General features: G+C 40.4%; 1 protein-coding gene across 1 annotated transcript in view; it reads left to right on the forward strand.

Moving 5' to 3' along the window:
- The window catches only part of CPVL (carboxypeptidase vitellogenic like), a gene marked incomplete at both ends in the record, with an annotated part of 126,950 nt that overhangs the window by 85,240 nt on the left and 19,187 nt on the right, over positions 1-22,523 (forward strand). The window contains one exon of the mRNA XM_081288182.1: positions 11,987-12,169. Within this exon, the coding sequence (XP_081144308.1) occupies positions 11,987-12,169 (183 nt within the window). The remainder of the gene's footprint in view (positions 1-11,986; positions 12,170-22,523) is intronic.

Below are 22,523 nucleotides of genomic sequence, written 5' to 3' on the forward strand. Positions count from 1 at the left end.
TTCAGAATTCAGGATCTTAATGTTCCTCAGCTTCACTACCAGACTGAAATCTTAACACCCAGGTCATTAGAGTTTTATTTACTCAGCCGAGGCTATCAAAAGATCTTCATTTCGGAATGGGCACTTCTTGATTAATGGCTATGCCTTAGAAGTTTGAAAGGCAGATATTTCTAGTAATTTCAACTCATTTTAGCAGTCATTCTAATTGCTTGTGGCATTTTCCTTATGAACATCTTCTGATGGTAAAACGTTAATGTACCAGTGGCCAGAAAGCCAAATTTGATAAATGCCTAGCATTCTAAGAATAATTTAACACTTAAATGAGCCTAATTCTTCAACTGTTAGTTGGACCCATGCTTCTCCCCAGCCACAAAGGAAGAGTCTGACTTTACTGACCCTGAACTTTTGCTTACACTTCTTCTCCAAGCCCTGTGAAGACCTTGGGGGCAATGCCAGTACTGTTCCATGGGAAACTTCTGGGAGGAGAAAGTTGTGCCCAATGAAGCATGGTTGAGAACAAGGAAGCTCAACCTGGACATTTGTTTTATGTCATTTTAGCCTGTTGATAAGTAGCTGCTGCTTCACAGGCAAATAAAAATAGTGTACATTTGAAAAACAGTTTATACTGTAGAGGTCCTTGTTGAGTTCTTATTTATTTTTGTTATAACCCAAGTACAACAGTAGTGTTAATTATTTTTTATGAAGCATACTTCTTCTAGGCTTTAAATTTTTTAAAAATTAAGCCTTTTAATTAATAGAGAAAAAAGAGAAGATCCATAAATTTCGAAGGAGTTTGATTTCCTGTTTGTTTTTTCAGATTTATACTGAGGAACATTGAAAATGAAAGCCAGTGCATATTTTTATTTTCTCTTCTTTCATTAAGCCATTCTATAAGATGTTCTACCCCACAACTTATTTTGTTTCACATTGTTTTGCTTGGTAAAACACCATTATAATTTCAAGGGCTTTATTTTGTTGTTTGAAGTACTCCTGCTCAAAACATTAAAAAGTATGCTGTGATTTATGACAGCAGGAAAAGTAGAATTTAATCTGGAGTCATACAAATATGGCAGGGTGAGTGGGGATGGTCTGGAGAGAGAGAGAGATAATAAATGACAATACTATTTGTTTTTGAGATTCCAGAGAACTAAAAATCAATAAGCTAAGAAATACAAATTTAAATCCACTTGCTATGAAATCCAACTGTCTTGAAACACGGGCAGTTCCATCAGTTGACTTCACATTGAAAATATAAAAATTGGGAAAGGTTTGGAGGGACCGTTCCTCCCTGGATACATTTAGTAGAATTTATTATGCAATAAATGTCACCACAGTGTAGTCTGTACTGGGCCTTTTTTCATTGTGTCATAGTTTAACTGGATCAGATGCAAAAAGAACACAGGAATGTTCTAAAGGTCTAGACCACTGGGAATCAGTGGTCTCAAAGCAGTGTGGGCCCACCACCATCTGTGGGGGTATGGAAGGATAAAGTAAAATTCTAGCTTAAAATTTTTTGAAAAGAGGAAATAACAAATTTTACTCAAACTTTACTCATGTTTATTGTATGTATTGGGCCTGGGATGCTGATTTAGTCTATTTATGTTAGAGGGTCACAAGTCAGAAGGGACAATCAGAATGCAAAGCCAGGCTTCTCCCTGCCCCTAGTCATTGTCATCACCATCATCATTTAAAACCATTTGCCTCCTAGTCTGATTCCAAGTCCCGTGTTCTTTTCATGATAGTTTCCTCTTCTTCTATCTGAGAATGAATGACTTATTCCATGGCAATGGGCCCTGATCTCTTTGTCAAAAAGAGAAAACAGCATTCTATAGTTAATTGCCTAAGGGAGCCACAATTACGACTTCTAGGCTCTTCCTAGTATCTCATCTTTGGATATGACTGGTCTATAATGTAGAAATTGTCCCACCACACCCCTTCCAAGAGGTGATTGTGCTATCTATTTGCTTATTATTATAATTATTGTTGCTGCTGTTGTTATGATTATTGTTCCCAAGTCTTGTTGGGGAGCAGTCAACACAACTGCACAGGATTGCTGAGTGACACATAACTGAACAAAAGCTGGAAGCTTCAATGAAGCATTCAGAAAGCTCTCTAGGTAGGTATCCCTCACCTCTCTGTCTTGATTTCCCTGCCCCCGCCCCCAGCACACTTGTCACTGAGTGTATTCAGTCTGTTTCTGCAGACTCCTGAGAGTCCCCATAATTGTTACAGTGATTTGTGCCATCCATTTGTGCCTATTTGACATTCACTAGAAAAAAAATGGGAAAAGGATGCTTTATTCTCCAAACAGGGGGGAGTTGTTGTGTTTTGGGAAGGAAAAAAACAAACAACCAAAAAACCTAATTGCAAGTTAATGGGGAAGCTTTGATGAATAGAGTCATTGAGAGAATGGGGAGGAGAATCACAACTGACTTGATACCAGGTTTTCCTGTGTAGATAAAAACATAAAGAGCACAGCAGCAGTTAGTCTTCTCTCTCTTTTCAGTTTGGTGAGGAAAAGTAAGCTTTACAACCAGATACCTGCCTTCTTTTATGAAATCGACCTGATTGGAAACCTTTCATTAATTCTGCTACCCACCTGCCTGGGGGTCTTGGGATTGATAACAACAGATGGGAATTAGACTCTTGGGTGTAGCTTTATCTAGCTCTTTGGATGAGTGCCTCCATGCTGTCACTCTCAGGTGCTCTTGTAAGAGGAAGATAAAGTAATCTTCATGCACAAACAGCTAGTATTTTCTCAAGCTGGAAAGAAAATACATTATGGGAGAAGGGAATGCCACAGGCCAGATATACAGTGGACTGAATGCACCTTGACGAATGTGCTGCTCACTGAACACTCTGGGCTTCGCCTGCCACTGTCCCTGTTCCTTTCGAGAGCTTCTACATGTACTTTTGCAAGTTGTTTAGCAGTTCTCCTGCAGCAAGGCCCTCTGGTCTTTGCTAGTGCTGAGAGTAACTCTAGTTGGAAAGAGGCATCCATGCCATTATTCCTGTCCTCCCCTCCAATAATCTTTGGGGAATCCACTCAATTTCTAGCATTGCTATTATATTTTGAAATTGAGGGATGGTGATAGTGATACAAGAGCAGACAGCTGGCAAGGGGAGTTGCTGGCGAGGGTAAGGGTGAGGGGGAAGAGCATTTCCCAAAGCTCCTGGCTACTTCCCTGTAATGACAGACGATACAGGAGCATCTCCTGCTCCTCTACAATGACATGTTTTCTAGTTGCATTAATCCAGCTGCAAGACCTGCAGACTGCTCTGCTAAGAGTGATTGTCCTTGAAAGTTACCTCTCTCTTTTGGGCACTGTTGACAAAGAGACTGATTCTTTCTAGGATATACCAAACCCAAGGTATACCAGGGCTGTCCAACAAAAATATATTGCAAGCCACATATATAATTTTCATGTTTTTTTTTTTTTTTGGTACCAGGATTGAACCTAGGAGTGCTTTAACATTGAGCCATATCCCCAGCCCTTTTTAATACTTTGTTTAGAGACAGGATCTCTCTGAGTTGCCTAGGGCCTCACTTAATTGCCGAGGCTGGCTTTGAACTCACAAACCTTATGCCTCAGCCTCCTGAGCCACTGAAATTACAGGCATGCACCACCATGCCTGACTTTGAAATTTCTAGGAGGCTTATTAAAATTATAAAAGCAGCAGGTACAACCAATTTTAATACTTAATATTTTTAAGATTTAATATTTTTAATATTGTCCTTAAATTCTATATACATAAAATATTATTACGTCAATTTGCAAGCAATACAAAGAAATTATTGGAGTATTTGATATTCCTTACTTTGTACTAGTTCTTCAAATCAGTTTATCTTAGATTTATAACACATCTTAATTCAGACTGGACACATTTTAAGTACTCACTAGCCACTGTATCAAACAGTATAGATTGGAACTCTAGATTGTATACAGTAGAACATTTTTGTTCCTTGCTCTATAGGGTTATTCGTGGTGATTGGGTTGTGTGCAAATGTATGCTTGTTAATTGAGAACACTTAATGATGTGAAAAGACACATAAATTGGTTCCTCCCAGCCTTTTAGTGCGGTGATAACATTGTGGCAAGTACACTATAGTCTTTGGAGATGATCCTTGAGTGTGACCTTGAAGCTGACCTCTGATTGACCAGGAGAACAATACTCTCCTGAAGAGGTTTGCCTGGTGTAGGGGGGAGGGGTACTGTCAATTCATTATAATCCAGTTATTGATGATGGTCAGAGGAGATGCTTAAGAACTGAGGGGATCAGAGGGATAGAAGCTATGAGAATAGACCTTGAAACATGAAGAAAGTTAGAGACCCCCTGGAGTGGGGCCTCCAAGACTATTATATTCAAACTAAAGAGAAAATATTACCCTGGGTCATTATTAAAAGTCATTTTAAGTGTGCTGTTCCAGGTAGTTGAACTTTTCTTTCAAAGATCCCTAGATTAGAGTGCTTGCTTTCTGGATCCTTTTCAAGTTGGCTTCTCGTTCTCTCTAAAAACAGCTACAATTTTTTTAGCATTAAGTTCCAAGAAAGCAGCAATAAGCCTTGTATGGTGGTGCATGCCTCTAATCCCAGCAGCTTGGGAGGCTGAGGCAGAAAGATCACAAGTTCAAAGCCAGCCTCAGGAACTGGGTGAGGCCCTAGGCAACTTAAAGAGACCCTGTCTCAAAATAAAAAGTATAAAAATGGCTGGGATGTGGCTCGGTGGATAAGCACCCCTGAGTTCAATCCCTGGTACCAAAAAAAAAAAAAATGAAAGTAGCCATAATTCTTTTGGCTAAAAGACATTATTTGTATCATTCCTGGACACCCAATCAAACTTATTATGTATTCCATTTTTCTTCATACAAGTTGGCACAACCACCTGGTAGGGAGGTGGCAGGTACATTGAGGTTATTTATTCTCTGTCATTTTCCCTCTTGCCTTATCTTCCCTTTTGCTTAAACTTGGAAGTAAAATATCTCACTTTAAGAACACCTTGGTTGCAGAAGTAACTACTGTTTTATGCAGTCGTTGCATAATTTTTTCTACTGCAGTCTTCTCCAAACAGCCCTGGGGACTCAGGCTTCCTGAGTACTACATTTGCAAATCCCTGCCAAATCACCAGAAGAAGGAAGGTCAAAGGTTTGAGTCTTGGGCAAGGAAGACCTTGTCCAAGGAAGGGTCAAAATTCTGCCTTCAGTCAGGAACGTTGCTGAAATGTTCTATTCAGCTGATTTAAAGTTCTTTTGCCAGTGAGCTTTTGGGAAACCCTGGAGAATTATCATTTGTGAAGCGGAATATTAGTGAAATCAATTCTCTTCTGTTCAGAGGAAAGGCACCGGTGGGTCATGCTAATTGCTTCAAGCAGAAAAGTCTCCTGGCTCCATTGGAGTTTGTAATAGAAGAATGATAAGTAAAGCAGTCAGCAGAGGAAGTGTGGAGGACTGTGTTGTAGGAGTTTCATTGATTTAGCATCTGTAGGGAAAGTTGCTTTTTTTAAAAAAAATTCTTTTTTTGATTAGGGAACAGGAGAACATTCAAAAGTAAGACAGATAGAGGCCAACTGGGAATGCCATGCAGCCTGGAATAGCTTAGGCTGCTGTTCAATCATTTCCCCAAACAGGAAACCACAAAATGTTAGAGATTAAGGTCACTAGATCATGGGGGAAAGAGCATAACTTTGTCTGCAAAGTATTATGATGTATTGTAAATGGGCCAAAATATAAGCATAAATCTTTCGACTAAAAGCTCAACAACAAAAATTCAGGCTTCTCAGAAAAGCACAATTTGCTTTCCTGTGTACACAGAGAGACAGAGGCTACCTCCTGAAGCACTTTCTGTAATTTTCCTAATAAGTGGAGGAGTATTCTCAGAGCGTAAGGAGAAAACGTTTGTGTTCTCTGTCAGTAATGTATGTTGTATTTTGTTTCATTTAACAACAACAAAAAAAGATAGGTAAAGTTTAGATCTGTAAGCAGACCTGCCATGGTTTATCTTCAATCTTATGTTTTAATACTGGTAACAATTAAAATATATCAAAATGCATTTATGTGCAATCTTGTCCCAAACCCCTTTATCCAAGCTGTATAGGCTCTTGTTAAAAATCATGCATGTCCTTTTTTTTTTTTTTTTTTTTTTTTTTTTTTTTTTTTTTACCTTTGAGTATCTGATGGCAATCCTTAACTTGTTTGAAGTGAAAATCCAAGTTTAGTGGGCATGGAGTCTCTCTAGGTGGGTGTGCAGAATCCTCCTCTGTGTCAACACTATTGGGTGCTCTCTACCTGCCTTGGAAACAGTGACCCCTCAGAGGCGTACACCCTGACTCATCCTCATCTGCTCCTGCTCCTTAGGTCTATGCCAGGGAGAGGTTTTCTTGGTGAGAGAGTTAAATCCATGAATAAACTGCTGTTTTATGTCTATCTAGAACCTGGAATGTTTATAGTTTGAGTTGTGAAAATGACTAGGTTTTTCTAAGTGTTTAATAGAAAGTGACTTTTCTTGGTCCTTTTTCTAAGAAACATTTCAAGAATGAACAAGCAAAGTTTCCTTTTTTCTTCTGAGTGTCTACTGTTTAGAAAAGTATTTTTTTTCTTTTTTAAAAATCTGCAGCCTGAGAAAGACAAAGGTCACTTCTTCTCATATCTCTTCTCTGGTGGCTTTGTCCCTAGGTTATCCATAAATATTTGTTTTATTTCCCATGAGTTGATTAAACAAGCAAACAAATAAACAAGCACACTGCATACCTAAGCAAGCATGCATTCTTAGCCAACTCAGATGAAAGGCGGCTTCCCTTGCATTTCAGATGGAAGTGACACTCATGGCCTTCAGGTCCAGGAAGGAAATAAAATAAATGAACAGAGTTGGATCGAGACCTATTGATCTTCCTTCTTTTTTTTTTTTAACCCATGACAGAGATGTGGGTACAAAAAAATATTTTTCTCTTCTAAGAAAAACAAAAGCACAGATGTTGAATAAATGGTAACTGCCACATACTCTGTGGTATGTGAGGACACTAGGGAAGAGTGGGGCCATGTCCAAGGGGGACAGCTAGTATACAATATCTTCCCATTTTGCTGGGTGGAAATACAGGCCCAGTGTAGTTAGAGAGTGAATAATACCTTTATATACATCTTTGTCCATAGAACCAAAGTGAAAAATGAGAGATGTCAGCAGAGTTGGACAAACAGACGAGGTTATTCCAGAACTGGAGATAGGAACCATGTCTCATACTCAGCCAACTCAGTTTCCAGAGGCTTTTGGTAGCAATAAACATTTAGTTGTGAAAATCAGTAAGTACATGTTGGTTTGAAAGAATGGAGCCTCTTTCTGAAGGAGCTCTAGGTGGAAGTTTGGAAGTCCAGGGTCCAGGACTCACAGCATCAAAGTTTCCTTAGTAGCAATTGTGGTCCCTTTCATCCCTTCCCCGTGGAGGAGTGTGAGAATAAGGACGTGTTCAGGAAAGCACTTTGAAGAGTTAAAAAATAAAAATAAAAATTCTTTCCTTATCTCTGCCTTTTATAAAAGGAAAAAAAAGATGCTTGTGATCCAAATCACCTAATGCCATCTCTCATAAATACTTGGATCTGGGATGAGTTTTTTAAGATTGTCTGTAAATTAAAATCAAGCTTTTTACCTAATTGTTATTAAAAATTGAGAGCTGGTAGTTTTTGAATTTTTACATGTTATTCCCCCCCTAAGACTCATCTTTTGTCAAACTGAGGCGCCCAACCTCTTAGTGTTATTGTTGGTTTTGCAATTTTTTTCCTTATTAAAGCATCCTAACCACATTGACAAAACAAAACAAAAATCTCCCAGACAATAGTGAAACTAAAACAAATCAACTACTCTTTAAATACCATAACTGCTAGTATTTTGATGTATTCCGCCCCAAGTTTGAAGAATGTTTTTTAAAATGTGGTAATTATAGAGTTCAAACAAGTAGAATCACAGGTTTCCATTGTTTTTTTTTTAATAAAAATAAGCATTTTTGCATAACCATCAGTTTCAATGGGCTAAGCACCCAGCCCTCTCACAAGGAAAGTTCTTACAAAGGAATGCCTTGGCTCCTTGGCTGGATCCCCAGAGCTGACCAGGAGGGAAAGCGAGGAAAGTGGGTATTCAGGACTCTGTCTGGTAGGTCACTGCGAACACCTCCAACCAGCCCTTCGTTTGCTTGCTTCTTCTTCTTGTTCAGATCACCACTGGTAAGGCAAGTGTAGCTAAAAGCTGTATTCACCTCTGCCTCTTCTCTGCCTGTAGACCTTGTCATTAAAAATGCCAGCAAGGGGCTAGGATTGTGGCTCAGTGGTAGAGCGCTCGCCTAGCACGGGCAGGATCTGGGTTTGATCCTCAGCACCGCATAAAAATAAAGGCATTGTGTTGTGTCCATCTACACCTAAATATTTTTTTAAAAATTGCCAACAAGCCTCAAAGGTAGATTTTTCCCAGACTGTTCTATTTTTACTACTGAAAGTCCTGCATCCTGGGAAACTCCTCAGTCCAGGTGAACTGTAAGAGTTGGCCTAGGGGAGAGTTGGTGCAAATGAGGTGCCCATCTTTAGTGGTTGACCAACATGTTGGGCTTAGGTGCTGACCTGGACCTTCTCTGACTCAGGGTGGAAATATCCAGCATGTGTCCTTGGCTTCAGGACCACATCTACAATGCCATGCCACTTCAGCTCAGAGGCACTGGATCCTGGGATATCTCACCCACTCCTCCATCCCAGAGGCACACAATTGAATATTTCTGTGGGGGCATATAGGAGTAAATATGACACTTAGATAAAATTAAAAGCTCTGGGGCCAGGTGCAGTGGTGCACACCTGTAATCCCAGCAGCTTGGGGGGCTAATGCAGGAGGATTACAAGTTTGAGGCTAGCCTCAGCAAGTGAGAGAGGCCCTCAGCAACTTATGAGACCCTGTCTCAAAATAAAAAGAGTTGGAGATGTGGCTCAATGGTAAACAGGCCCTGGGTTAGTACTAAAAAATAAATGAATTTAAAGATAAAATAAAAGTTCTGGAAATCTTACATTGAAAGCTGGCCACCTGTAATACCAGGTCTAAAATCACTTTGCTTGATCATTGTGTTTGTCAGGGTTCTTCAGGGTAACAGAGCCAAGAGCATATATATGATTATAGAAGGGGCTTTATCAGATTGGCCTACATGATCAGAGGCTGAATAGTCCCATGATGGCTGGCTGTAGGTTGAAGAGCTGGGAAACTAGTAGCTGCTGAGTCTCAGAGGCTGGAAGCCTCAGAATAAGAAGAATGAGTGAAGCAGCATCAGCTGGAGGCTGAAGGCTGGAAGCCCCCTGGAGAGCTGGTGGCACTACTCCCCATTCTAAGGCTGAAGAATCTGGAGTCTGATGTAGTCTGCTGCCCATGGAAGATGCAGCCACAAAATGCACCTGCCAAAGAAGGATGGAGCCTGCACACAGCACACTTCCTCTCCTGCTCCTTTGTTTCATCTGGGACCCCAGTCGATTGGATGGTGCATCTCATCTCCAGGACAGGTCTCCCCACACAGTCCACTAACCCATATGCCAACTGCCTCTGGAAGGACCTTTGCAGACACATCCAGAAGTGTGCTTTACCAGCTTTCTAGGCATCTTTTCATCCAATCAAGTTGGCAACCAAGATTAGCCATCACAATCGTTAATCTGATTTCCTTCCTGTTTCATTGGGCTTGTGTGCTCCTTAGAAGTTAAAAAATGTTTTCTTTGCTTTGCAAAGGAAGGAGTTCCATTTACCTCCCACAGTAGTTCCGTTTACCTCCCTCTACACATTGCACAAGCCAGATTACAAGTTCAGTTCTTCACTGCCTTGTTCCACAGACTTGTGCTCTTATTTGTGAGGAGTATTGAATAAGAAGGGAAACTGCTCAAGATTGGGTTTCCAGTTCATGAAACATATACTATAAACCGTACATTGAAGCCCATTTTTACCATAATCTGTGGATTTCACTGTTGTGCCAAAAGAATGAAAGAAAGTGATGATAGTAAAGGTAGCTGCAAGAAACACTTCTGGGAGCAGATGCAAGCTGCATATGGGGCCATGGAGAGCAAAAATAAATAGTTGCACTTGTGTATTTGCTAGTTAATCAGCATCTTTTCATTGATTTCTAAAAGAGGAGTTAGTTTATACAGGATTATCTTTGTTAATCAGCTATAAACAGGCCTTCCTAGAATGTTGAAGTATTTAAGCCTTGTTCGCTGGTACCCATCATATATAATTGTTTCCATACTTCTGGCCAACGCAGCTGTAGAGGTTTTGCATAGGCCAGAAGTAAAGACTCAAGGTCTTTGAGGCCCACTTTTTCTTTGTATAAACAATGCAAATATTTTATTGTTGTAATTGACTTGAATTTTTTTTAAAAGAGATTTTAAATCTATCAGGATTTTTTCCCTTGGGTTTCTGTGGAGGAGGGTGGGGGTGGTGATGGTGACTGAGGAACATGAAAGGCCCCGAGTTCCTGCAGGAGAGGCCCAGGACTCTTTCATCTTAGCCTGAATCCTGTCTTGCCGCTGCTTGAGGATTTGGGGTGTGTAAAGTCCTGGGCTTTTTAATTATGCTTAAGCCTCAGAAGCCTGTGCCATGAAGGCAGAGATGGAAACATATGCAGTGAAACATTTGATATCCAATTTGAGGATTCTGCCAAAGCCTCCAGATACATCAAAGGTCGAATGGAGTTGAGGGAAACCTCTTTGTTGAGTAGAGTGTCAATAGCGTAAGAAGAATAAGAAACAAAGGGGGGAAAGGACTCCGATTTTTACCATCTAAATTAACCAACTATATTAACATTATCAAACTTTCCATTCCATGTATGTGAATGTGTCCACCTGTTTTATGTTTATAATCGTGATAGGCCTTGTATTTGACTTTCAGGGTTCATTCTTAACATTATATGACAAGCCATCTCCTGCATCGTGACGTGACTCCATTAAACGTTTTAAATGGCTTTACAGCATCCCATAGAATTCCTATGTATTTAACTCTTCACCAATTACAGGACTTTCAGATTATGTTTTGAGTTCTCGATTATAATGAGACTCAATGAATATAGAAATTTCATTCATTTCTTTGAGATTATTTGCATAGAGTAAACTCCACAACTGAGATTGCTGGGCCAGAGAGTCTCAGTACTTGTAAGTCAGTTTCACACACAAGTTAAAAATTGGGGAGAAAAGAGTAGCATTGCTTCAGCATTGTTTTTCCTATATTGTCCATCAGCTCAGGGGGAAATTGCTTTCTAGGAAGAAAGGACAGTCCCCACTGTGGGCAAATGGCATCTTATTTAACAAGAGGAAATCTGAGAAACCACATGGCAGGCATCACTGCCTCCAGCAAGTAACAGAGCTGAGGCACCTGCATCTGTCTGCTTCCAAGAATCACAGTTGCTAAGGAACTCGATCGAGGTAGGAAGACAGAGCAACACTGATCAGCAGCACCTGAGAAAAAGCCCAGTTTGCAGCTCCAGCAGTGCCTGAAAGCGATTAATGAAACACAGGCTGCATGAAATCCCAGGGTGCAGTATTCCTTAGTTCCACTAAACATAATCACAGTCGTCGTTGAACCAGACATCCATGTGAAGCCCAGATACACACATACAAACACAGGTACACATGGTCTCTCTCTCTGTGCATATATATTCATATATATCTGTATAAATATGTGTGCATATAATAAACATATATTTCTGGGTAATTAATATATCTCAAATGGTTTTTACAACCAGGTGAGGCCTTTTTGCAGATTTCTATAAAGAATCAAACTTTCGGAAGGATACAATGGTTGAAACAGGGCTTGAATTTATTACAGGTGGTTGGAGGACATAACTTCTGATCTGTGGGGCTAGACTCTTGGAGCACGATATCAAAGAAGTTCAAGTGGCCTTTTCCCTCTCACTGGCTCTTTGTGTCTACCTAGCTAAGTTTTTCATCCTTACCTTCTGAATTCCCTTTGCTGACAGCTCGGTCTCATTTCAGGTTCTTCTCTACAATGGTCAACTGGATATTATTGTGGCAGCTTCCCTGACAGAGCGCTCCTTGATGACCATGAACTGGAAAGGATTCCGTAAATACAAGAAGTCAAGAAGAGTAGTCTGGAAGATCTTTAAATCTGATAATGAAGTGGCTGGTTACGTCCGGCAAGTGGAAAACTTCCATCAGGTATGGAACCGCGTGGCAGCATGCAGGTCATGGAAATGGGAGAGTAGGACTGAAAAAAAAGTCTGAATCCTAATAAGGCCTGGGTGTGGCTGGCCCTCCTTTCCACAGAGGAGGGGGGTCTGAGTTCATGTTAAAGGACATAGGACTTGATGTGGAAGCAGACAGCGTATAGGCACTGCGTTGAAAAAGAATACTTAGCCCAAAGTGACAGATCATTAACCAAAGAATTACAGTTCATTTGGGAACAAAGAGGAGCTTGACAAATCACTTGAGGAAGGGTCAATATAATTTCCCCTGGAAGATATTCGACCACACTTTTATATTTCCATATGGAGCCCTAAGGCTGTCTCTCTCAATGGTACCCCTGTGTGACCTCCCCTTCATGGGTCAGATGTTACTCTAGTGATTTTCCTTTCTCATAATGTCCTCTTTAAATTTTGGAGTCAGGGATCTGCTGGCATCATCAAATGAATTAGGAAGTGTCTTCTCTGTCAGGTGTCTCACATAATCTTTCAGTGTCAGGAAAATTCATTGGTGAATTCTTAAAATTCATCAGGGCTTGAGGGTTTCTTTGAGGGAAAGTGATTCAATTTCTATAGATATGGGAGCAATCACCTTTTCTATTTCTTCTTGTATCAGTTTCCATAGGCTGTAATATTTTCAGGAATTTTTGTATTTGATCTGAAATTTCAAATTCATTAATATCAAATTGCTTTTGTGATGTCATCACTTCATGTCTCTTAAGATGTATGGCAACATTTTCTATTTTCTTGCCTGAGGTAAAACAAATTTCCTGTTTTTTTCAAGTAACCATTTTTGTTTTTGTTGATTTTTTCTATTGTGTTTTTACTTTCTGTTTTATTAATTTGTGCTTTTATCCCGTTGTCGTCTTACTATAATTTTCCTCATATATGATTTACTATTTTTTTTAACTTTTTCAGTTACTTAGGTTTATGAATTTACAGCCTTTCTTCATTTCTAGTATACACTCAATGGGATGAATCTATTAGGTCTAGCCTTAAGTACACCTGAAATTTGTCATAGTTTTATTATGATTTAGTTAAAATGTTAATTAATTTTAACACTCATTAATATTAGCTAATTAATTAGTATTTAAGAAGTCATAATTTCCATGGTGTTTTATCTCCTTTGGCTTAGGTGTCTTGCTTAATTAAAGTGTATTGCTTAGTGTCCCAACATTTTGTTTTTGCATTTATTTCAAGCATAAGGAAACATACGCTGTTCAGAAAACATATTCTTTTTTTCTTTTTAAATAGTTTAATTACTGTTTAATTCACATAGAAAATATATTCCTTATAATTTTGTTTATTTTAAATTTACTTTGTGCCCTCCAAGATGGTTATTTTTGGTAAATGCTCCTTGTATACTTATTAAGAAGATATATTTTGCGGTTGTTGGTTATACTGCTTTATGTGTCTATTAGGACAGTTTCTAACAATTTTTTGTTCAATTCTTAATATTCTTACCCCTGCCCACCTTGGATTTTATTTTCCTTTTTCTTCTCCTTGTTCTATTAGTTAACAAAAGAGTCCTGTTAAAAATCTCTCACTATAGGGGCTGGGGAGATAGCTCAGTTGGTAGAGTGCTTGCTTCGTGCCCAAGGCCCTGGGTTCAATCCCCAGCACCACACACACACACACACACACAAAAAGACAATTCTCACTATCTCACTATAATTGAAGATATATCTATTCTCCTTTTATAACTATTTTTACTTTATTTTGTCTTATGTTTTTAAAAAAATATTTATTTATTTTTAGTTGTAATTGGACACAATACCTTTATTTTATTTATTTATTTTTATGTGGTTCTGAGGATCGAACCCAGAGCCTGGCACCGATAGTCGAACTGCTCTACTGCTGAGCCACAACCCCAGCCCCTTATTTTATATTGTTAATTAATTATATACAACTATAGACATGTTACAATTTATTAGTATTAAATCTTTATTCTTTTGAAAAAAAATTTTACCTATAATGATGCTTCTTGTCTTTAAAGTCTAATTTGTTGATAATAGCACAACTACATGAGCTTCCTCTTGAAACCATGTACATGACATCTTTTTTTGAACTTTTTCCTTTATATCTTTCTATATCCTTTTATTTAGGGGAGTCTCTTTTAAGCAGCATAGAGTGGTGTTTTATTTTTTTTATGGATCCTAACACTATTTCTTAATTCTACTATTCCATTCACATTCAGTGTAATTACCAGTTGTTCCTAAATCTGTTGTTTTGTTATTATTATTTTGTTTGTCCTGTTTGCTCTGTACTTTCCTTTTCCTTTATTACATTCTCTTTTATTACTCAAGTGTTTTCCATCATTTCATTTTTCTCATCCATAAGCTCATTAGCTGTGGTTTCTTTTCGTCTTGGTTAGTGATGGCCCTAGACAGTACAATGTAAATTCTAGACTTGTTTCATCCTAATGTAAATTAGAATTTTGTCACTTTTCCAGACAAATTCAAGAATCTCAGAACACTGATTCTTCCCTACAATGCTCCTGCTTTTTGTATTATTCTTTGAAAAGTCCGTATCTAGTTTACATATGCTAAGATGCTGTTTGCAGCCCTTGATACTGGGAGCCCCTGGAAGTTACCCATAAATCTAACCCTTTCATTTGCACTTCAGTTTTTCTTACATTTCTTACCTATAGAAATCTCATTGGCATTTATTTTAGAAATGTTATGTTGACATTTTCTCTGTTTTTTATTTTTAAAAGTCTTTCTGTTGCCTTTAATTGTGGAGATATTTCCCATGTAGTGGTATCTTAGCTTGGCAAAACCTTTGGTGAAGCACTTGAAAGATATTCCTCTGTTATCCTCAGACTTGCATTGTTTCTAATGAGAAGTGAGCAATGCGTTTTATTGCTGCTCTTTGGATGCTGATCCATGTTTTGTTTTATTTTTGTTTGGGGATTTTTTTCCCACCTGATTATTTATTAAGATTTTCATTTTCCAGAGATTTTCCTGTTTGTATGTCTCCTGCTTGCGTTTCTTGAACTTCTTGAAACCGTATCTTCTGTTATATTTGAAGATTTTTCAGACACTATCTCTTCAAATATTTCTTGTGCTCTACTTTTTTCTCTTGAAGAGTGTGTTTACACAAATGCTAGACCTTTTCATTTTATCCCTTATAGCTTTTTATGCTTCAATTTGGAGACTTTCTATTGATCTTTCATTTAGATCTCTGTTCTTCTCTTACTGCTATGTTTAAGGTTTGGTTTCACCCATCTGTTCATTTTTAAAAATGCATTTAACCTACCTGCTGTGGACTGGATTCTGTACATAACCCTTTCCTCATTCTAATGTCCTCACCCCTAATATGACTCACCCCTAATGTAGAGACTTAAATATCTACAGGTGATAACTAAGGTTACATGGGGCTGCAGGGATGAGGTTCTGACCTAATGTCCTTGGTGTCCTTTCAAGAAAAGATACCAGAGAGCTTACTGGTTTATGTTCTCTCTGCCTTATGAGGACACAGTAAGAAGGCAATGAACCAGGAAGAGATTCCTCACCTGGAACTACATTGCCTAACACCTTGATCTTGGATTTCCCAGTCTCCAGAATCATTAAAAATAAGTTCCTTTTGTTGAGGCCACCTGGTCTATGGTATTTTATGGGATTTGCACAGAACTGTGGAGAGGATTCAGCTAAGTTTAATAAGGTTAGACATAGTAAATTTACCTGACATAGTAAATTTGCTATTTTCTTACCCTACATCACTTACAAGTGTTTTATACATATCTATATCTATATCTATATCTCTATATATCTATATCTATATATATATATACACACACACACATATAAAGGATCTGGGAAAATATTTTATTTAAAACCAAACCATCAGGGCAAGTTGTAATGTTAATATTGAGGCCATTCAGGGTAAATATGAATGTTGAGCTGCCAGGACCAATGGACACGTCACTTCCCGGTCCTGTTGAGGAGCTCCCTGGAACACACAGGCTCCCCTCAAGCTTCTGTGAGGGTTGCGTCCAACACCTGTTATTTTAGGTCCCGGATCAGCCTCACGACACGCTCCAGTGCCTAGCATTGCACACGTGTCGTGCTTGGCTCTTTGCACAGAACGTCCAGCTTGGGAGGCCAGATTGCTGCTTCAGGGCAGCATGAGCCATGGAGGTGGGAAAAGGAATTGGCCGCCAGTCAGAAACCAGTGGCAAATATCACACTAAACCTGCCGACTCTTCTGTGAATGCAAAACACATTTAGAGATGAAATGGCACTTCTCTGACTGCCAAAAAAAAAATGGGTAACAAAAGAAGCAGGGCCCACATATGTTTGTGATAGGGAGTGTTTTACCACGCAGCAAGGGCTCTGCATTTTATGTAGGTGATTTTAAAATGTTGGCAGAGACCCTCCCCCCCGTAGTGCCTCAGCGGTGGACTGCAGGGTGGGTGCGTGGTGATGGGAGGACGGAAGGAGGGGAGACAGCTCCCGTGTGAACAAAGGCATTCTCTGTAAGGCTCGGATCCGGGAACACTGTCCAAATGTCAAGCATCTGATAATGAAAAAAACGGACCTCAGCCATGGACTTGCTTTTCAACATCAAGCACACAAAACAGAAGCACGTGGATGTGTCTGCCAAGAAAGAAACTGAATGCTCTGCCAAACACCACAGCTCTTAATTTAAAAAATCTAATCGAAAGGAGTCTTGTCTCGGATGGTTACCTCAGACATCCGCTTCAAGGAGTGCTCTTAAACCTGGGTCCAGAGCAGGAGCCATTTCCCCACCTCTTCGAGTTGAATGATGCCCCCCCCGGGGGGGGGGGCAACTGCAGCTCCAATCAGGCTTCAGAGATGGGAAGAATCTAGTTTCACCTGTGGGTTCTAGCCTGGAAGGTAGTGAGTCTTTGGTATGGGTACCATTCTAAGAATCAGAGCCTGCTCTGTAATGTAATCTGGAGCTAAAGACTCTTTGAGCCTGTTTGTAAAATGCAGGATTCAGACTGAATTATTTCTAAAATAACCTCTAATGAAACTTTCATTAATAACTTTTATTTCATGAATGCTCAGAGGTGCTCAGTTAGCAAGAAACGTGAAAGAGTAGAATGACTTTCAGCAAGTCATAATTCCCTCTACACTTACGTATATGTGTACATGTATCTATTTATGTTCCTATCCACAGAGAGAGGAAGAGAAACACTCCATATCTTAAAGGCAACTCTCAGGCTAAGGGAGCCAAGATCATGCGTGGCCTCCACACTGGCAATGACCCTGAGCTCTTTCTGATGTTATCACTGGGTCCCAGAGATCTGATCCTTTCTCCTTGTTCACAGCCCGTGGCCATCACTGTCAAGGCCACCCACCTGCTCCTTTTGGAATCTTCCTGTGCCCTTCTCCAAATTTCAATGTCCCAGTCTGCGTTGATGTTCTCACACTGCTTTAGAAATCAGACCATTTTCATACCTAGGTTATTAAATCCTTGTATCAGCCCCAAGGATATTTTGACTCCACACTTAGGAATAAGACATTTTAATCAGTACTATGGCCACATTGGATGAATTTCTTTAAAAGAATGTTTCTGGCTTAACCCTTATTAAGCTAAATGTCCCAAAGAAAGCAACAGGGTCATTTCCAATTTTGTTTTTATTTTACTGAAAATATTTTTATTGAAATAAGGGTTGGAGTCACTGATCAGTTTTCCTTCTTCTTCCTTCTGCCATCATGAGTTTTGCATAAATTGACAATAAATCTACAACCCTCCACCCCCACTGTATTAGCCTCCTAGTTATCTAGTCCAGCCTTACACAGCCTGGAAAACAGAAGCCAACAGCTGGTTGGCATTGTGTTCTTGGCTCATGCCAGCTCTGTATTGTTAACCATACCAGGATGTCAGCATAGTTGCCAAAACAAACAAACAAACAAACAAAACAAACAACAACAACAACAACAAAACCCACAAGAACAACAACACAAATCCAATTTCCCTGATGAGCCATGGGGACTTGTGTTTTAGGTTTTCAGGGGCAGTATTGATTCAGGTTTATTCAGTAGTTACGGGATGGATTATCTCAGTGAGGTAGAATTTGACAGAACAAATCTCAGATCTCATTTCCCAGGTGAGGACTCTGAGGCCCAGAGGTTAAGTGACTTTCTCAAAGTCTCCTTCCTATTTCAGGTCCCTGCTGAGATGAGATTCCGCTATCCCTCTTTCTCTGCTTCCTAAGTATACCTGCCACTGAAATGGCAGAATCACAGCAGTACCCTGGGACAGGTGGAATCGGAGCCTGTGTATGTGTCAGCTCCAATTAAATCAGACATGAGAAGTAATAAATTTCATATCCAGGGTCAGCTCTGAGTCCCATCCTGAGTGACCACCCACTACAGACACAGAATATCAGATTTTTAAAAAATACGCTAGAGCGTAGTTGGTGGTATGGCCAGACTCATCTGGTGCGGAGAGAGTTATGGATTTATCTAAGAACCTGTGCTATAATGAAAGAATGCATGCTGGAATTGCAAAATGAGCAGAGAAGAGGGTGGGCAGAGTCATGGATGAGAGCATAGGGCAGGACAGGGCACATCCTCTGTTTCACAGCAGGGAGCTTAGGGGAGCTGGAAAAGCACCCCAGAAAGGGATCGTGGGATCAGATGGATGGTGGCCTCAGGGGTGCATGTTCCATTGTCACTACTAGGGAGCTACAGAAGGTTTTTTTAGCACATTTTCACAACTGTTGTTTGGGAAGTTTACAATGGAAGCAATAGAATAAATTTAGAACCAGAGACCTTGGAAACAGGATATTAGGTTAGGACTTTTATTGGGAGAAGATTGTCCATCTGCTGCATTCTCAGACCCTAACATGGACATAGCTTTGGAGTGTCAAAGCTGTGAGTATGGATTCCCTCTTGGAGAGATGGTGCTTACTGTATCCGTACCATCTTAAAAGCTGGGGATCTCCAGGAGAGAACCATATGCTGGTGTCCCTGATCCTCTCCTCAGCCATAGTAAGAACCTCCAGGCCCTAAAGCAGAAGTCCTACACCAAGACTTACACACTGACCCGTCCTGACCCTGACCCTGACCCAAGTTTGCCACATAGGGCCCCCAGACCTAGGGTCTGCCACCCTTTCCCAAGGGGCTTCTCCCCAAACACTGTTTTCCTGCAGGAATCCGACCCTCATCTAGAACCTACTTTTAGAAAAAACTAAGGAGCACAGTGTGCTTGGAGCTTCTCTGTTCTGGAGAATAGTCATGGAGGCAGTTGGTTAAAGAACCCAGTGTGAGTTCAATTTCGCCATTTACTGGCTGTGGGTTGGTTACTGGTTCTGTCAACTCTGAATGAGGACAGTTATTTGGCAGGGATTCAGAGGAGATGCTAAGGACAGCTACCAATTATTCATCCTTTGTGAGGCCTTGGGCTGTGGTCTGCCACATGCTTCTATGTGTGTGTTGAGCTCATGAAACCCTAATAGCTACCCTGTAATTTATGGCATGGTATTAACTAATTTATAAATGAGGAAATAGAAAGTTTACCTAAGAAAGTTGCCTAAGGCGTCAAATAGGAATAGTATCTATAACTGGATAACCCAAATCTCAATCCTTCCATTGCACCACAGTATCTCTAAGTACCTATGAGAGCAGCGAAGGAGGGAGGAGCCAGAACACTCCAGTTGGCTATGCCTAGGCCACATGCCTGCCCGTGGGGTGAGTACCTGGCAGTGGTGGCCAGCAGAAGGGGTGTGTGGTGCAGTGCTCACACAGGCTGCTTTGTTCCCCAGAGGCAAGAATAGCACTGCTTACAGGAAGGAGGTGAGAGAAGCACAATATGCAGGCAGAGTGACGGTAGACACAGCTTTCTAAAATGACATTCACTCCAGTGTGTTCCCTTCACTACACACAATGCAAAAACAGGGAAGAATGAGCATAGCCCTTTGAGAGGAAGGGACTGTCAGGCCAGGACTTGAACTTTCTCACAGGCAATCTACGGAGGGCATCACAGACAGCGAGCCACCTGCTTGTCTTGGATTTCCTTTTAGCAACTTTTTTTTTTTTTTTTAATTTTAAACTTCATGAACTGTTGGCTCCAGGAAAGTCTTCAGAAGCCCTCGAACGTGCTGACATGATGGGAGGAAGCGAAGAGCAAGAAATGCAACCCAGGCATTTGCCTGGTCCACGGGGATGAGAAGTCATAAAAATAATATCTGATGGAGGAAAGTGTCTATTACAGAAATTTGAAACAATGATCACCAAATACAGTTAGTTCCCCGGAAAAGTGGTTTGGCTTTGTTACAGCTATTGTTAAACAATCTTCATCTCCCTCCCCCCAGCTCTGTCACTTTCTGTGAAGAGAGGTATCCTAATTTACCCTGTCGACATCTCTGTCTCCCAGACCTAGAGAAAGTCCTTCTGTCCATTGATGGGAATCAGTAAACAGGGAACTAGAACATAACAATCCAACCATGCCCCACCTCCCAACCAGAGCATCACGGTAGGGTTCTCCAAAAGCAGGCATTGAGGCAAGGTTTGGGATGCAGGTTGATTATCAGGGATTGTCACCAGTGGAAGGAATGAGGAACTAGGATTGGACCAGGGGAGATAGAGAGAATCATGATGAAGGGAAAATTCTGGGGAGAGTATCTTCCAATAGAATGTCCCACTTTGGGCCACCACAGCCAGGCCTTACACATGCACCCACTTGGTCACCAAATATAGGCTGTCCCAGAATGATGTCAGGGGCCATTCTCTGCAGCTGAGGCTACCCTGCATGGGGCTGATAGCTGGGGGCTATCTGTTCACTGCATTCTCTGACGAAGTATCTCAGGAGCTGGTCTCTGTCTACCAGGAAGGCCACACAGATGATGTAATCCATATACTCAGGAATGGCAGGGAGACAGGAGCTAGTGACATGCCTAAGGTCAGGTGAGAAATCTATCCTCCTTCACATGACTCAAGATCAAGCAATTCAGTGTAATTCTGTCTTACTGCATTAGACAGATGGATCAGGCCTTGATTTTCAACAAGGTAGGAATTTCCTATCTTTCAGGAAAAAGAACCAAGAATTGTCTGCAAATATGTTCCTTTCCCATTTATTGATTGTGGAATAACAAACCACTGAAAAACTTAGTGGCCTGAAATTAACAGTTTATTAATTCTCACAATTATGTGGCTTGAATGGGCTCAGCTGGGTGGTTCTGATTCGTAAAGGGTGACTGCATTCAGCTCGGAGCTTGGCTGGAGCTGGACATCTGCGCTGGTCCCCTCTTCTCCAGTGCTCTCTCCCTGTAGGCTCTTATGTCATGTGAGGACCTGGACTTCTTTACAGCATGATGGCTGGTCTCCCAAACTGAGAAGCAAAAGATGCCAGTCCCTTTTAGGCCTGCAATCAAAAGCTCCAGAATGTTATTTTCATTGCAGTGTCTTGATAGAAGCAAATCACAGAGTAAGGCCAGACTCCTCTTGGGGGCAAGAATGGCAAAGAATTTGGAACCCTCATTAATCCACTACTTTTCCCTAAACCATTGTGTCTTAACCCTTGCAGATGTGGATTCCCAGGCCTCCTGTCCTGCAACTAGAGCATTGATATTTAATGTTTTTTTGGGGTTCTACTATGCAGCTGGATTGAACACTCTGTACTAAGCTGTCCTTTGATCTTCTTTTTTAAAAATTTTTATTGTTGGTTGTTCAAAACATTACATAGTTCTTGATATATTATATTTCACACTTTGATTCAAGTGGGTTATGAACTCTCCTTTTTTCCCGTATACAGATTGCAGAATCATATCGGTTACACATCCATTGATTTACATATTGCCATACTAGTGTCTGTTGTATTCTGCTGCCTTTCCTATCCTCTACTATCCCCCATCCCCTCCCCTCCCCTCCCCTCTTCTCTCTCTACCCCATCTACTGTAATTCATTTCTCCCCCTTGTATTATTTTTCCCTTTCCCCTCACTTCCTCTTGTATGTAATTTTGTATACCCCTGAGGGTCTCCTTCCATGCAATTTCCCTTCTCTCTCCCTTTCCCTCCCACCTCTCATCCCTGTTTAATGTTAATCTTCTTCTCTTGCTCTTCGTCCCTACTCTGTTCTTAGTTACTCTCCTTATATCAAAGAAGACATTTGGCATTTGTTTTTTAGGGATTGGCTAGCTTCACTTAGCATAATCTGCTCTAATGCCATCCATTTCCCTCCAAATTCTATGATTTTGTCATTTTTTAATGCAGAGTAATACTCCATTGTGTATAAATGCCACATTTTTTTTATCCATTCATCTATTGAAGGGCATCTAGGTTGGTTCCACAGTCCTGCTATTGTGAATTGTGCTGCTATGAACATCAATGTAGCAGTGTCCCTGTAGTATGCTCTTTTTA

This window comes from Spermophilus citellus (assembly GCF_964194105.1).
Source record: "Spermophilus citellus genome assembly, chromosome: 3".
Classification (NCBI taxonomy): Eukaryota; Metazoa; Chordata; class Mammalia; order Rodentia; family Sciuridae; genus Spermophilus; species Spermophilus citellus.